Here is a 13,965-nt window from a genome sequence, read left to right on the forward strand (position 1 = left end):
ATTCTGAGGGCATTTCCTCCTGCTTTTCCACAGTCCTGGCAGACACTGGAAGACGCAATAATACTACCAATTTCCTGGTTAAAACAACAGCAGTATTATCTTATTCCAAGGTATTTTACTGTCATCTACAGTTCAAGTGCTGCACAAGGGGATCTGCTGGCTGCTCTGGACACCACACTGTGACACCACGCTTGCTCGTTCCTTGCAGAAACTCATTTCAGCTGCTGGGAGGAGAACATGGCTCAGACTGCAGCAGGGAGTTGAAGCCTACCTCCTAGCTGTAAGAGGCCACCAAGCTGAGGGACACTTTCTTCCCTGTCTGGCTTCTGTGGCACAGCTGTCCCTTTAGGTTTGGAAGCAGGAGAGAGGGCAGCAAGCCTGGTTGCCCAGAGCTGCCTTAGGTACACCACAGTGAAGCCTGGAGTGAACTACAGGTATTTGCTCTTGGCCACTGTGCAGCACCTCCTTTGTTTCTCCTGCCCTCAGCTCCCAGCCCAGACGCATGGCCTGCTTTACGTTCCGCATGGTGCATCTCCGAGCATCTGTCTTCCAAGCTGCAGTCTTGTTCCCAGGCATGGGTTTCTCTCACGTCTAGATTTGGTACAACCTTGGTTTCTCAGTCCTCACCCTTCCTTGTACCGATAGGGGTAGACGGCTCCATCCTCACCCTGGGAGTGCTCTTGACTCCCTGGCCTGGCAGATCACATCTCAAATTTCTTAATAACCAAAGTATTTGGTGTCCTGAAGCAGTTTGGCTTCTGTGGACCTGTCCTAGCACTTAGCCAGCTCTAGGGAGGAAAGCAAGTAGGCTGGGCACACGGCCATGCAACTCACAGGGCCGAGCAAGTGAGGAACAATGCAGGGTAAAACCAAGCCCTGCGAGGAGGCAGTGAAGGCAAAGAGGACGAGGCAAAGCGTATCAGTGGGGACAAGGAGATGCTGAATTGAAAGGACAGTCATTTGATTCACTCACTGTGGCTCGGGAAGAGCAGTGCACTACCTCAAAGAGAGCTTGCTTACTGCTGGGAGAAGGGAGACAGGGCTTAATGACATTTAACTAATTACTGCAAGAGTCACTGCTTAGTTAATTTGGTCGGTTTTTCCTTCATGGTGCTGTGTGGACAAGCCCTGGGCAGGAGCAGCGCAGCAGAAATGCCAGCAGCAAGCCTGAGGAAGGAGCTGCTGTCAGGCAGCATCACGAAACCAGGGCCTCAGAGGGGGTCCGCTGGGGCTCGGTGCTCCTGGCTGCAGCTGCCACGGCTCCGTTTCCCCCTGAAGTAGCCTGATGTGATCAGCAAACTGGCAGCAGGGGGCTGACCCAACCACTGAAACCACAAGGATTAACGTGGTGACGAGCTGGGGGAAATGCCCGTTGATCGGAGGGGCAATGCACGGGGGAGCTGCCCAGTGAGGGCTGGGGGACCAGGGAAGGGAGAGCCCAGCCAGGCGGTGCAGCAGTGGGCTGCAGATGCAGGAGGTGATGGAGTGAGACCAACCATCACGCCTGATGCAGCTTGGCCAGGGCACTGCCTCACCCCTGCGATGCACTTGTGAGGCTGGGCAACCTCCTGCTACTGGCTCCAGCCCACTCCTGCTGGCTTTCAGCCCTCCCGAACCCCTCTGCCAGGTCATCTCCCCCCTCCCCAGGCTGTGCTGGGCTCCTGACAGGGGCTGGCCACATTTATCCCAAGTGCCTGCTTGCACCGACCTCGCTGGGTGCTCCCCAGGCAGGGCAGAGGCAGAGAAGCAGCAACGCCCTGGGGAGGAGGCCCAGGACCTTTTTGACCATGGCACGGCCAAGGGAGAAGCTGTGCCAGAGACCCCAGGTCTGCCACAGCCCCCTGAGCCCAGCAGCAGCTCAGGCTGCCCCACGGTGGGCAGGAGGAACAGAGAGCGAGGGGACAGCAGCTGAAAACGTGCTGTGGCTCGTCTTTTCCTTCTTTCTCTCTCTCTCTCTGTTTTTTTTTTTTTTTTTTTTTTTTTTTTTTTTTTTTTTTTTTTTGTACAAGGTAAAACCTTTATTACAACTTTTCATTCATAGGTATACAACATCTGAAAGACAGATATGGGGAAAAAAGGTAATATTGTTATAAAATGTCACATTTATTGCTACATTACTGTTATATACAGGACAGTTCTCAAAATCTACTTTAAAAAAGTTAGGATTATTTAAAAATTCCAAATAATCCAGCCAGCTGTTTTGACACTTGTATAAAATTATTTAAAAAAATGAAAACAATTCTTATCTTGAGGCACTCAGAAACACAATTTAATCCCCCAATTGTGATTCATTTCAGAGAACAACGCATTTCCCCACCCCCAAATACTTTATTTTTCTATTTTTTTATTTTTGCTGGGTTAGGCATATATATATATATATTTACTATATATATAGTTCAAAACTATAATGTGTATCTGATTTAAGAACAAGGATTTCAGCCACTTAAGTACATCTGGATTTACAGGTAGGCAGCATAAACATCAAAAGCAAGGACCAATTTTTTATTTTTTTTTTAAAGGCCAAAAAACCAAAACCAACCCAAAACCTTCTACGGGGTTAAAAATAAACAACTTCCGCAGGCATCTCCCGTCTGCTCTCCCACCCCCCCTCCCCCTCCTACAAAAATATATATGAAGAGCAACCGAGTGATGCTTCATTTTCTCAGAGGGCTCCTTAGAAATTGGTTCCTTCCCCGCACACCGCGAGGCCGTCCCCGCTCGGCCTCCCTGGGTGCCTCCTTCCCCTCCCACAGCTCCGACGCCCCTGGCAGGGGAGCCCACGGCCACGCACGGCCCCGTCCCTCCCCGAGCCCCCGCGTTACGAGGTCTGCTCAGACGCTGGTGGGTTTCAAGTGATTTGGCCTCGGCACCCGGGCCCCCCCCGTTTTACAGCACAAGCTCTGCTCCCCCCCAGTGCCCGGTGCAGCCGCGCGGTGCCCACAGCAGGGATGGCAAAGCCCGAGGAGCAGGAGGTGAACAGCAGGGGAATGGCAATACTGGCACGGAGCCCCACGGCGGGGCTGCCTCTCACCCCCCTGGGGGGGGACGCAGGACGGGAACACAAGTTTTAGCAGAAGGGATCCCAGACCCGCTGCAGCACCCATCTCCCAAATCCTCCTAGCCCAGCGGACGGGCTGGAGCCACCTCGGGGCTGGAGGTGGATGAAGGGAGCCCAGCCCAGCAAGGAGGTGGGATGAAGCTGCTCCACGCGGAGGTGCTGGGGAAGAGGGGGCGAGATGAAGGATGCTGGCAGCGAGCTGCTGAGCAGCGAGCAGAAGGCACGGGAGGGTGAAGCGTGCGTGGAAGAGCCCCAGGACAGGCCCTGCCCCTACAATTCAGCGCTCAGGTCCCACAGCACGAGTTGGGGGGGGTGTTCCTGTGCTCTCATCACTCATCCACCCCCCTGGTTCCGGGGCGCCGGCCTGAAAATAGTTTTGGAGCTGCTAGAAATGAAGCTGGACCCTGAGAGCAGCAGGGAGCAGGGGCTCAGCAGTCATGGACGAGAGCGGAGAGAAGCGGCTGGGCTGGGACCTGCAGAGCCCTGGGGGAGAGGAGAGGGGGTTGCATAGGATTTCACAGGGCAAAGTCCTCGTGCAAGCTTGTGGTGCCGAGAACAGGTCTTGCTATTGCTGGTGTTAAGCAGGAACGGGGGAATCCAGCAGCCACGGCTTGCTCCAGGTCAGCCAGCCCCGTGTCTGGGGCTCGCTGCCTGTCCCAGCCCAGCTCCAGCACCAGCTCTGCGTCACCTCCCCGTCCCCAGCTCTTTGCTAAAGCCCCAGGCTGGGGGCTGGCTGCACCTGGAGCTGGCCCCGATTCACCAGCACGGCACACAGCAGGGCCTGCAGGGCCATGGGCTCTGCTGGGACATCAGTTGGCGGCCATCCCGTGAAAGCAAAGCTCAGGGATGGAGAGGAAAGGGGATGGGGGTTGGAAGCCTCCTGTTTCTCGAGGGCCCCTCTCCTCTGTGGGCTGAGGGGAGGGAGCAGTGAATCACCCAGCCAGGGCCCAGGCCCCAGAGGCTCGGCCGGCTTCAGCGTGCGTGAGACACAAAGGACCTCTGAGAGAAGCTTCTGCACTGAACCTGAAATTGCAGACTCCTGGGGAAATCCCAGCCTGCTTCTGCCCTTCCTGTTCGATCAGCACCGGGCGGCAAGTGCAAAACCTCGAGGAAACCGGCGCATCGCCAACGCACCGACTGCCCACTGAAGTCACGGCTGGGGAGCTCGCACATCACACTTCTGCATTTCTCATCTGGACAGGGCAAAAACCCCAACTGCCAGGCACAGACCAGGGCCCCAAGGAACGAGCAGGCAGAGCACGTCCCCACACTGCACACAGCTGCATCCCTCGCACCCAGGCTGGAGCTCGGTGCAGGAGGTGGCACGGGCTGCGACCCACACGTCGCGGGTCCTGTCCCCTCCTGCCAGCACAGCACCTTAGGAAACCAGTGCGAGATGTAAAAGCAGGGGGCAGAGAGCCCGAGGAGATGCTGGCAAAGAGCAGGAGCTGAACGGCAGCCAGGCAGGTTGGCTCGGCTGCGAATGGGTCTGGCGGTGGGTCACAGGCAGGGGAGCGGCTCCCTAAGGAGCTGGAGCTGGAATTGGGCTCTCCAGGGAGCGCTGGCAGCAGGCGGGGGCTGCCACCACGAGACCATCGAGGTGCGGTCTCGGGGAGGCTGCAGCTGTTTCGCTCTGGGGCAAAAGCAGGTGAAGGTGAAGCGAGGGAGAAAGAACAAAAGTCTGCGAGTTTTGCTGTTACCAAAGCCGATCCCAGGCACTCCCCAGCACCTGGCGGCACGCTCGGCTCTGGAAGCGGGGCCGGGGGAGGAAGCACAGCACCGAGTCCACCTCGCAGCGCATCACCCGCCCGCGGCACCTCCCTGGGCAGGGCCACCGACACGAGGGACATAGACAGGGAAGAGAAAGGGGCAGAAAAGAGATCTCCGAGTTCAGCAGCAGAGTTCTCTGACCACTCCACCTGAAGAGCTTCACTGCAACAGGCTGGTGCTTCGCGGACAGCACCTGGCTGATTGTTTTTAGGAAAGCCACTGTCCCTGCAAGTTACAGGCACCACGTTCACTCCAAGCCCAGCACACCAGGCAATCCAGTCAATTTTCCTTGCTACACTCCTGTAAAAGAGGCAGCTCCTGGGCACAGCAGTGCCAGGCCCCCGCCTCATGCTTCCCTGCTGGAGAACGGAGGACCCAAACCCTCCCCAAGCCCTGGCACAGGGGGGTTTATGCTCCAGGACTCAATGCCACACCTTTGTCCAAGCCCTGCCAAGGAAGCTGGCCAGTTTTGCTACAAACAAAAGATTGAAACCACCTAAACACGGATGGAAAGCCCCTTCCCTGTGGGAATGCCTGGCATTGGGGGGGTTGGGAAAGGCGCGGTGTCAGCCAGAGCCCCCTGGGCCTGCGCAGAGTCAGGCAGCACTCGGAGGGGATGAAGCATTCAGTGAAATTTTGACCAAATCATAAATTTTCACACGTTCTTTGCTGACAGTTTCTGCATTATTTTTTTTTTACAGGACCTTTTCTTTCAATCCACCTGTACACACGACCACCTTCTCAAATTCTTGTTGCTAAATCAAAATGTCGGGGAAGCACTTGAAAGTCTTTTTGTATGGTTTCAAGCTTGCCAGGCTAGGACATCGCTGCATCTCCCCAGTACTGGGGCAGCCGCACTGAGCCTGCAGAAAGCCCCAAACAACGAGTGCAGCTGACTCCCCACTCCCTACCCCAAAAGAGCACCCAAAAGAGCTAGGGCTGGACCAGCAGGGAGAGAGGGGCCCATCCTGCTCCAGCAACCGCACCCGGCTCCTGTCTGGGATGCCTGAGGGGAGACGAGCGATGTCCTGAGTGTTTCCAACACGTTTTGCTAGAGCACAAAGCATGGCTACAAAAAAAGAGCACCAGGTTACGCTAAGGAAATGCTGCGGGGGACCTAATCCTGTTCACCAGCCCTTCCCTTTCTCTATGCTGAAGCAATGCAGCTCCCCGAGAAACACAGGCCAGAGAAGCAAAGAGGAGAGGGACGGCCCTGCTGCTGGAGCTCCAGCTGTGCTCGCTGTCCCCATGTGCCCCCGGCCAGCCCTGCACCCCCCGACTGTCCCGCTCAGCCCGGCCCCGCCAGGCAGAGCCAGGCAGCAGCCGGCCCTGGGCATCAGAGGCACTGCCAAGCTGGGGCTTCACCTCGCCCTGGGGTGCTGACCCTGTCTGCTGGGAAGATCCGGGCACAAAACACTTCGGAAGTGATTCTGGAGAAGGGAAAGGAGAGGGAAGAAACAAAAAAATCCCGGTGGATGCTGTTCCGTTGCCAACTGCTGCTGGGCTGCTGCAGCTCAGCACCATCGTGGCCCTGCTGAGCTCCCCGTGCTGGCTCCTGTGCCGGCGGGGCCCCCGCCGTGTGCTGGGGCTTCCTCCTGCTGGGTGCACTGGAGCCATCCGCAGCGGCCCCGGTGAGCCTCGGAGTGAAGGGGTCGTTGGCACAGCTCGGCTACCGGAGCCTGTCGTGTGGGACGGGTGCTTGCTGCTCCCCTTCCTTCCCAGATGGAGACAGGAGGCCGGGAGCACTCGACAGCGGCCACCACGCGTCCCTGGTGGCAAGAAGGGTGGCGTGCTGAGCTGAGCTCACCTCTGTGGATGCTTTGGAGTCACGACAGCGGGTGAAGGCGGGATGCGAAACCACCCCTCTTCCTGAGCCTGCAGCACTTGCACTTCCAGTGGTCACAGCTCCAGAGCGCGGAGATGCCACAGAGGCAGGGATCCTGCTGCAGCCACGGCTTGCTGAGGGCTGGAGTGGCTGCTCCCCTTCCCACCACCTCCGGCTCCTGTGTCCATGCGTCCATCCGCCCTGACGCTGACAGAGCGAGGTCCCCGCTGCTGCCTTTGCTCCACCTGCCTCTGCCTCTTCCCAGTCCCTCCAGCTTTGTTCGGTCGTCTTTGTTCAGCACAGCCCCTGGAAGCGCCTCTGACAGTAGGAGTTCACTCGGATGCACGGGCACAGGGCGTTCTCCTCCGCCCTGGGTCTTCCTCTTGCACCCGCGTTGCTTCTTGGCTTACCTTGGAAGCGCACCAGTCCCTTGGTTCTCTTCCACCCCCCGGTGCCTGCTCTCTCCTGGCAGCTCGTCCTCCCTGCCACGGTGCTCCAGGGGCGGGATGCAGCCGCCAGCAGCCTCCAGGAGGAACGCGAACCCTGCAGGGAGCTGGGATGGACCTCGGTCTCCTCCCAGGAGGAGCTGGAGCACTGCAGAGGATGCTGCTGCAACTTGCTTTGCTGTTTAACTTCCTTTTCCCAAATCAGAAGTGGCCAAAGCAAAGAGATGGTGAATTCAGCACGAGTTTGTTTGCGTTTTTTTTTTTTCTTTTTTTTTTTTTTTTATAATGGAAGGTACAAGCCAGGCAAGGAAGAACATCTCCTCACTGTGGCTACATTCGCTTTTAGTGGCTTTCAGAGCCGAATCTGAGAATTCCTCTTTATATCCAGTCTCTCTTAATACAATTTTAATATTCTGGTTGATCCTAAAGATGCAACGTTAACTATAGAAACAGCAGCAGAAAAGCATGGGGTACAAGACATTTTTTTATACAAAAAAAAATTCTTTTCGTCGCTTACAAAACATATGCAAAAGAAGCTAAAAAAAACAAAAGGCATTGCTATTTGTTCTACATAAAAAATCTCATAACTAATGTTCTTTTTTTTTAAAAAAGAAATATTAAGCTTAGGCACAATTTTGCTGCTGGCTGCTTGTGAACAAGCCAAGAGAACACGCCACCCCCTCCTAACTGAGTGATATGTATTGACTGTTCCGCACTTTATACTTAAGGCAATTTTTTTTGTTTTTGTTTTGTTTTTGACAAAAGTGTTTTTCCACCCCTTACGTCATGCCAGGATCCGTCCACGTGTGTCAGTATTAGCAGTACTAAAGTTTATGGTACGAGAAGGTTGCAGGTCACACCGAGGGTTTTCTTCCTACAGATCTCTGTATCCAGAGGAACAAAAAGATCTACAAACAAAACAAGTAAAAGCCACAAATGAGAAAAACCCGAGTGAGAATAAAACAGGGCCACTGTACCGCAGCCTCATCTCTGCAGAAGTCAGCCCCGAGGGCCTGACGTGGCCGAGCAGAGCTGAGACATGAGCTTGCTGTTTTGCTGGGCTGCCAGCTTTTGACTTTTTAAACATTATTTTTGGTTTTGCACAGCAGCACCATGCCCCCAGGGGATGTGGGGCCACTACAGGGGGACTGCAGGCTGCTGGGTTAGCCCTGCCCCATCTCTCCTGGACGTGTTCAACCCCACATCAGCCCCCCTGCACTGCTCAGACTAGAACCAGGGACAGCAGAACCCAGCAGAACCTGCGCCTGCCACGGCCTCGCTTGGGATTTTCACTTTCTCTGCTTTCCCCAGTGTTTCTGGGACCTGCCCTCTCCCTCCTGTGGGACCACCAGCAGTCACTGGTTTCCAGTAGCTGACTGGAGCAGGGCTGGGAAGCACAGCACAGAGCTGAGCTTGCTCGGGGTGGTGAGTGCCCAAACCCCCTGTGCCAGCTACGGGATGGTGTCTCTCCTCAGGCAGAGGCTTTGGGTGTGCATGGACGAGCAAATGGCACACACGTGTGGCTCATCCCCCAGAGGTAAATTAAGGAGGATGCCGGCTGCAGCCCAACAAGGGGTGCTGAGCTGCTGAAGAGGAGCAGCACATGTCTGGACCTGGCTGGGATCACGGGGCAGGGAACAATACCTTTACATGTGTCCGACAGGGTTGTGACCATCTCCTAGACCGGGATGTGAAGCTGAAAGCGTCATCTGGGGATCTCCTACCACTCCGGACACTTTCTCCTCTTCCCGACGTTTCAAGCAGGCTGCTTTAGGGTTCAGATTGCGCTCTATGCCAAAAACAGCAAGGGAGGAAAGGAAGCAACCTCAGTCTGGGCAACAGCATCGTGCACAGCAGCAGCATCCGAAAGCGAGAGGACAGGGTCCCGGGACAGACGCACGGGACATGCGAGGAAAGGAGCTCGGTGAGAGCTGCTCTGTGCCTGCTGCTCCCAGCAGTGGCTGCAGTAACGTGGCCGGACCCTGCTAGAGCAAAACCCCGTGCCCGGCCGAGCCACCGTGCCAACCGAAACGTGTGCTTGCTTTCAGAAACCCCCACGTGCCCCAGCCAGCTAACGGAGCCGAAGACTGAGTTTTCCAAAGCTGCTTAATGGGATCCAGGTGCCAAATTCCCATTAAGCACGACAGGAAAAGGGACAGAGAGGCTCCGAATCCACCCCGGGGCCGTGGCTTTGGAGAGCTCAGCGCGGCGCACCCGAGGCAGACACACAAGGAAGCAGGAGCCGCACAGAGCCGCACGCGCACGCAGAGCCGTGGGGGGAGAGGCCCCGAAATGCACCTGCCAGCTGTTACCATACCTCGTACTTGCTGCTCCAGGCCCAGAATGACCTGCACCGCTTGCTGTAGGATGATCAGTTTGGTCTGTGCTTTGTCCGTTTTTAAGTGCATCTGACACATGCGTCCCAGTTCCTTAAAGGCCTCGTTAATGTCCCGCACGCGCACCCTCTCCCTGGCGTTATTGGCCATTCTCCTCTCCCGGTCCCTCAGATCTTTGTCCTCCAGTGACAAGGCCTCGTCTGTACTGCTGGGTTCATAGCACCACAGGGGTTAGTCAGGGGGGTGGTACCAGGAGGGGGGCTAGACGTTGCCGTGCTGGTAGTGCTTCTGGTGTCCGCTGCCAACGGCCCAAGCGGCCTCCCTCTGGGTGCCAATTCGCCCCGGGTGCGTTCTGGGGGCAGCCCAGGCCACTCGGGCCATCGGCCACCCCTGCGAGCCGCGGGAAGGTGCTGCCAGCGCGGGGCTGGGGGGCTGCGGATGCAGCAGCAGCTCCGACAACTTCCCCCCCCTGCAAAATTTCACCATTCTGCTTGGTTTCCAAAGTTTGGGAGGCGTAGGGGGTGTCCCAGCCAAAAACGTTGGGTTTATCCCCCAAGACAAAGACTTGTTGGCAGAAACCAAATTCTTCTTTGCAGTTTCCTTCAGAAACCAGAGCTGCAGTCCTCCCAGTGAAGGTGTTTGTGCCCCAGCAGCGCGGGGCAGCGGGGCCCAGCACCCTCTTACGGGTGGGGGCAGCACCGGGGTGGGAGCCGAGTGCCCCCGGCTGCTGCTGGAAGTCAGTGTCGGATGCAGACACTGAACCAAGGTCTTTCCACGGGGCCAAAATCCAGCCCCAAAATCAGCCTGGAAGGGGGGAATTTTATTTTCCAGGCAGGGTTGGGAGCTCAGGAGAGCTTCCACCGCTGGTGGCATCCTGGGGGTGCCCCAAACAGGCCGGTGGGTGGGGAAGGCAGCACCGTGCTGGCAGCATCTTCAACCATGGCCTCGCCCGCAGCCCGTCCCCTCCGAGCCCCCAATTTGCTGTACAGACGACCTTCTCCCCCAGAGCAAAAATTCTTGCAGGAAAGACACCTTCCTCGGGTGAGCCCTCACACCAGGGCAGACCACGGCCTTCGGCTCCAGGGGAGCTACGCGGGGACAAGCCCCCACCTAAGGTGGGTGGCAGAGGCAGAGCCTTCCTGGGTCTGCTCGGGGGTCTGGAGAGCCCCCAGGCTGTGCCTGACCACGTGGAGGGGAAGCGAGGGCTCCCCGGATGAGCTCTTGCCTGCATGGGGCTGGGGGCTGCCGCTGTCCCTGCCTCTCTTCAGCGCCTGGGGATGCTGCAGCTGGGGAGTGGAGCCTGGCAGTGACAGGGCTCGTTCCTCCCAGCTAACGCTGGTGGCTGTGGCTCCTGGCAGTGCTGCAGCTCCTCAGTGCCTTGCACACTGCAACCGAGCGGGATGGAGCCCTGTCCCTGCCAGCAGCAAGTGCTGCTGGTTTGTGGGGCCGTGCGGTGTCCTCGGGGCTGTAAGGATGTGCGGCTCCTCAGCCAATTTGTGGCACCTGCCTGCCTGGCTCCTGTAACACCTCCCTGATCTCCTTCCCCTTCCTGCCCTGTTAGCCGCTGATCGCGGCACAAAGACCCCAGCTTTGTGGCTGGGCACACGGGGGCCCCATGGCCCCACTGCAGCCCCGCAGGAGGGGATGTGGGGTCGGCTTCTCTCCTGCAGAGCAGCCCGGAGACCAAAACCGCTGGAGAAGTGAGACCCTAGCTGCCTGCTCTAAAGTCTGCCGACAGCAGCACACGGGGCTTCGCTTGCTTCCCCAGCTGCGTCCAAGAAGGGTTTAAAAAGGGACAAGCGTGGGAGACCAAAGTGACCACGGTGCCAACTCTGTCTAACCCGGCCCCACGCCACCCCTCGGCTCCTGTCTCCATCCGCAAGCAGCAAGTACAAGGTAGAGAGTGGGACCACCGAGAGGTCACGGCTGGGGACTGTCTGTAGGAGATCGGAAAGAACAGAACCAAAAAAAAAAAAAACTCGAAATAAAAAAAAAATAAAAAGGAAGGGGAAATTAAAAAAGAGACAGGAAAAAATATACGTTATGAAAGGCAAAAAATTACAAACTGAAGAGAGGCACAAAGGACTCCAACATCAATGCAACAGCAGAGGCCAGCAGAGAGGAGCACAGCCAGGCACAAACCACGGATTCGTGTTACAACAGCCTCTGCAGAGAGAAAGGGGGTTAACCTGCCCGGCTCTGCGAGGCAGGAGCATGCACTGCGGGTTGCGGGAACAAAGCAGCAAAGTCTCTGGAGCGGGAAGCTGAGCCCTGCGAGCCCTGCGCCTCCCCTCCGGGCACACACGCGTGGGGAAGGAGCGAGCCTGCCCCGGCGAGGGGGAGAGCCCGCACGTGGCCGCTGCTGGCTCCGGGCCCTGCTATGGACACGCAGAGCTCCTGGCTTGTGAGGGACAGCGGTTCTGAGAGGCAGCGAGGGCTGCCCGGTCCTGGGCTCAGCCGTGCCAACCCCTCACATGGCGCCTGCGCTCCCCAGCGCTGTGCCGGGGAGGAAGGAGGCACCTCCTGAGCAGCCATGGGGAGGGACGGGCACTGGGCTCGGAGCTGCCCTTGGAGAGGTTTCAGGTCCTCTCAAAGATTTGCTGTTTGTTTGCTTGGGTGTTTTTTTTTTTGCTGGCCAAGCAGCTGAGCAAAGCGGCTGGCTGCAGGAAAGCGGGGACAGCCGCCGGGGCTGGCGGGCGCAGGTTCCCCCTCGGGGACCAGCATGCAGCACACGCGATGGCAGGGGGGAACAAAAGAGAGAACAGCAGGGTTGCAAAAAAATTAAAAAAAAAAAAAAGGACAAAAAAAAGAAAAAAAAAAAGGACATCAACAGCCTTGGGAATCCAAGGCCACAGGGCAGAGAGAGAGTGCAAGGCACCACAGCACATGTCACAGGAGACAGACAGACAGACAGCCCCGTGCCGATCAGATACGTAAAATATCACCACTCCGGGACCCTCACTGACCTCTAACTTGTTGCTCCAGGTTCAGTATGACTGATACGGCCTGGTGTAGGATTAGCAGTTTGGTCTGCGGTTTTTCGCTGTTTAGGTGGAGTTGGCACATGCGTCCGAGCTCTTTAAAGGCCTCGTTGATGTCACGGACCCGCAGGCGCTCACGGGCATTATTGGCGACCCTCCTTTCTCTCTCTCTCTCGGCTTTTTGCTCTGGGGGAAGAAGATCGTCCTCCTCATCCTCATCTTGACTAATGGTTTAAAATAAGAACGAGACAGGGACATTCCTCGCGTGCACTCTCAGCACTGGTCAACTCACAGAAAAGAAACACACATCGGGCACCGAGACGCTGCGCCCCGCGTGCCCCCGCTGGGACACGGGGACATGCGGTGACTTTGGAGAGAAGCAATTAAGACTCTTCTTCTTCCATCCCCTCCCCCCCGCATTTTTTTTTTTAAATACAAAGCAAATAAAGAAACCACAACAATGCGATTAAGGCCTGAGTTTGTCGCTGGGAGGTCGTGCGGTGGCCCGGAGAAGGCATTCAGGGCTGACACTGGTGTCCCCAGCTACAATTTCAGGGACGGGCAGCACCTGCCTCTGGGGCAGGAGGTGGCCGCTGTCTGGCAGGAGCGGGGCCGGCACTGCCCCTCTGGGCAGCATCGCCCTGCCGAGGTCCCCGAGCCGATGGCGAGGCTGCGGACAAGCCAGCACGCTGGAAGGACTCCACCTGATCCGCTGCCACGTGTCTGGCTGGATGCAACGGGGGTTCAGGAGCCCCGAGGCAGACAGCAGAGCCGAACTGTAGCAGGGAGGAGGCTGAAAACCCCCCCCAGCCTCCAGCCAGGGATGCTGAGCGCCCCTTCCTGCCTCAGCACAGCCACGATGCCCCCAGCGAGCACCCAGGCGGGCGCAGCTTGCGCGGACAAGGCACAAAGCCTCCGGCCGTGGGGATGGGGGCAGCAGGGCAGGGAGGCCAGGAGGCTGAGAGCCTTCCCCAGCACGGCACGGCCCACGCCACGCACCTGCGAGGACGGGCAGGGCTCCCGTGGTGGGTAGGGGCTGGTGGATCCACACCACGGGACGACCCCCGGCCTCACCGGGCCGAGCCAAGCACCCGGGGGTCACCGTGGCCGTGCCCCAGCCCGAATGCCTTCAGACGGGTAACGGAGTAAGTGAAGGGAGAGACCTGTTCAAAGAGCACCTTGTTCTGTTCCGGGAGGGTTTCAGCTCCTTCTTCTCCTCTTCTGAGTTATCCGCCACCGATGTGTTCTCCTCGTCCTCCTTCTCCTCCCGCTTTATTTCGCTGGTTCCCGAGGAGACGCTGCTTCGCCCCAGCCCCCCTGACAAGCCTGCCGAGGAAGCAGAGGGGGTTGGAGCGAGCTGGGGGGGGGGGTCCACAGCCAGCAAAGCTGGAGGGTCACTGGCTCTGCCCCACAACTGCACCCCATCCCCTTCACCCCCCCATCCCACCCTTTCCAGGGTCAGAGCCCAGCCTTCCCCCAGCAGCGCAGGGCCCGGGGGCTCCTTGCACCCACAGCCGAAGGGACAGGAACACGCAGCACAAACCAGAAG

General features: G+C 57.7%; 1 protein-coding gene across 11 annotated transcripts in view; it reads right to left on the reverse strand.

The window, feature by feature from the left end:
* Window positions 1-2,082: 2,082 nt before the first annotated feature.
* The window catches only part of TCF3 (transcription factor 3), a 72,145-nt gene continuing 60,262 nt past the window's right edge, over window positions 2,083-13,965 (reverse strand). For 4 of the 11 annotated variants that reach the window (XM_038169034.2, XM_038169035.2, XM_027471738.3 and 1 more), the window contains 4 exons: window positions 13,580-13,742; window positions 12,402-12,640; window positions 8,744-8,888; window positions 2,083-8,007 (listed from right to left, as the gene is read on the reverse strand). In XM_038169034.2, coding sequence (XP_038024962.2) covers window positions 8,746-8,888; window positions 12,402-12,640; window positions 13,580-13,742 — 545 coding nt within the window. In that variant the 3' untranslated portion in view covers window positions 2,083-8,007; window positions 8,744-8,745. Of the gene's footprint in view, window positions 8,008-8,743; window positions 8,889-9,416; window positions 9,644-12,401; window positions 12,641-13,579; window positions 13,743-13,965 lie in introns of all 11 variants that reach the window. The other 7 variants (XM_038169038.2, XM_038169042.2, XM_038169043.2 and 4 more) reach the window with 5 other exon arrangements.

The sequence above is a fragment of the Anas platyrhynchos genome, chromosome 29 (assembly GCF_047663525.1).
Source record: "Anas platyrhynchos isolate ZD024472 breed Pekin duck chromosome 29, IASCAAS_PekinDuck_T2T, whole genome shotgun sequence".
Taxonomy (NCBI): domain Eukaryota; kingdom Metazoa; phylum Chordata; class Aves; order Anseriformes; family Anatidae; genus Anas; species Anas platyrhynchos.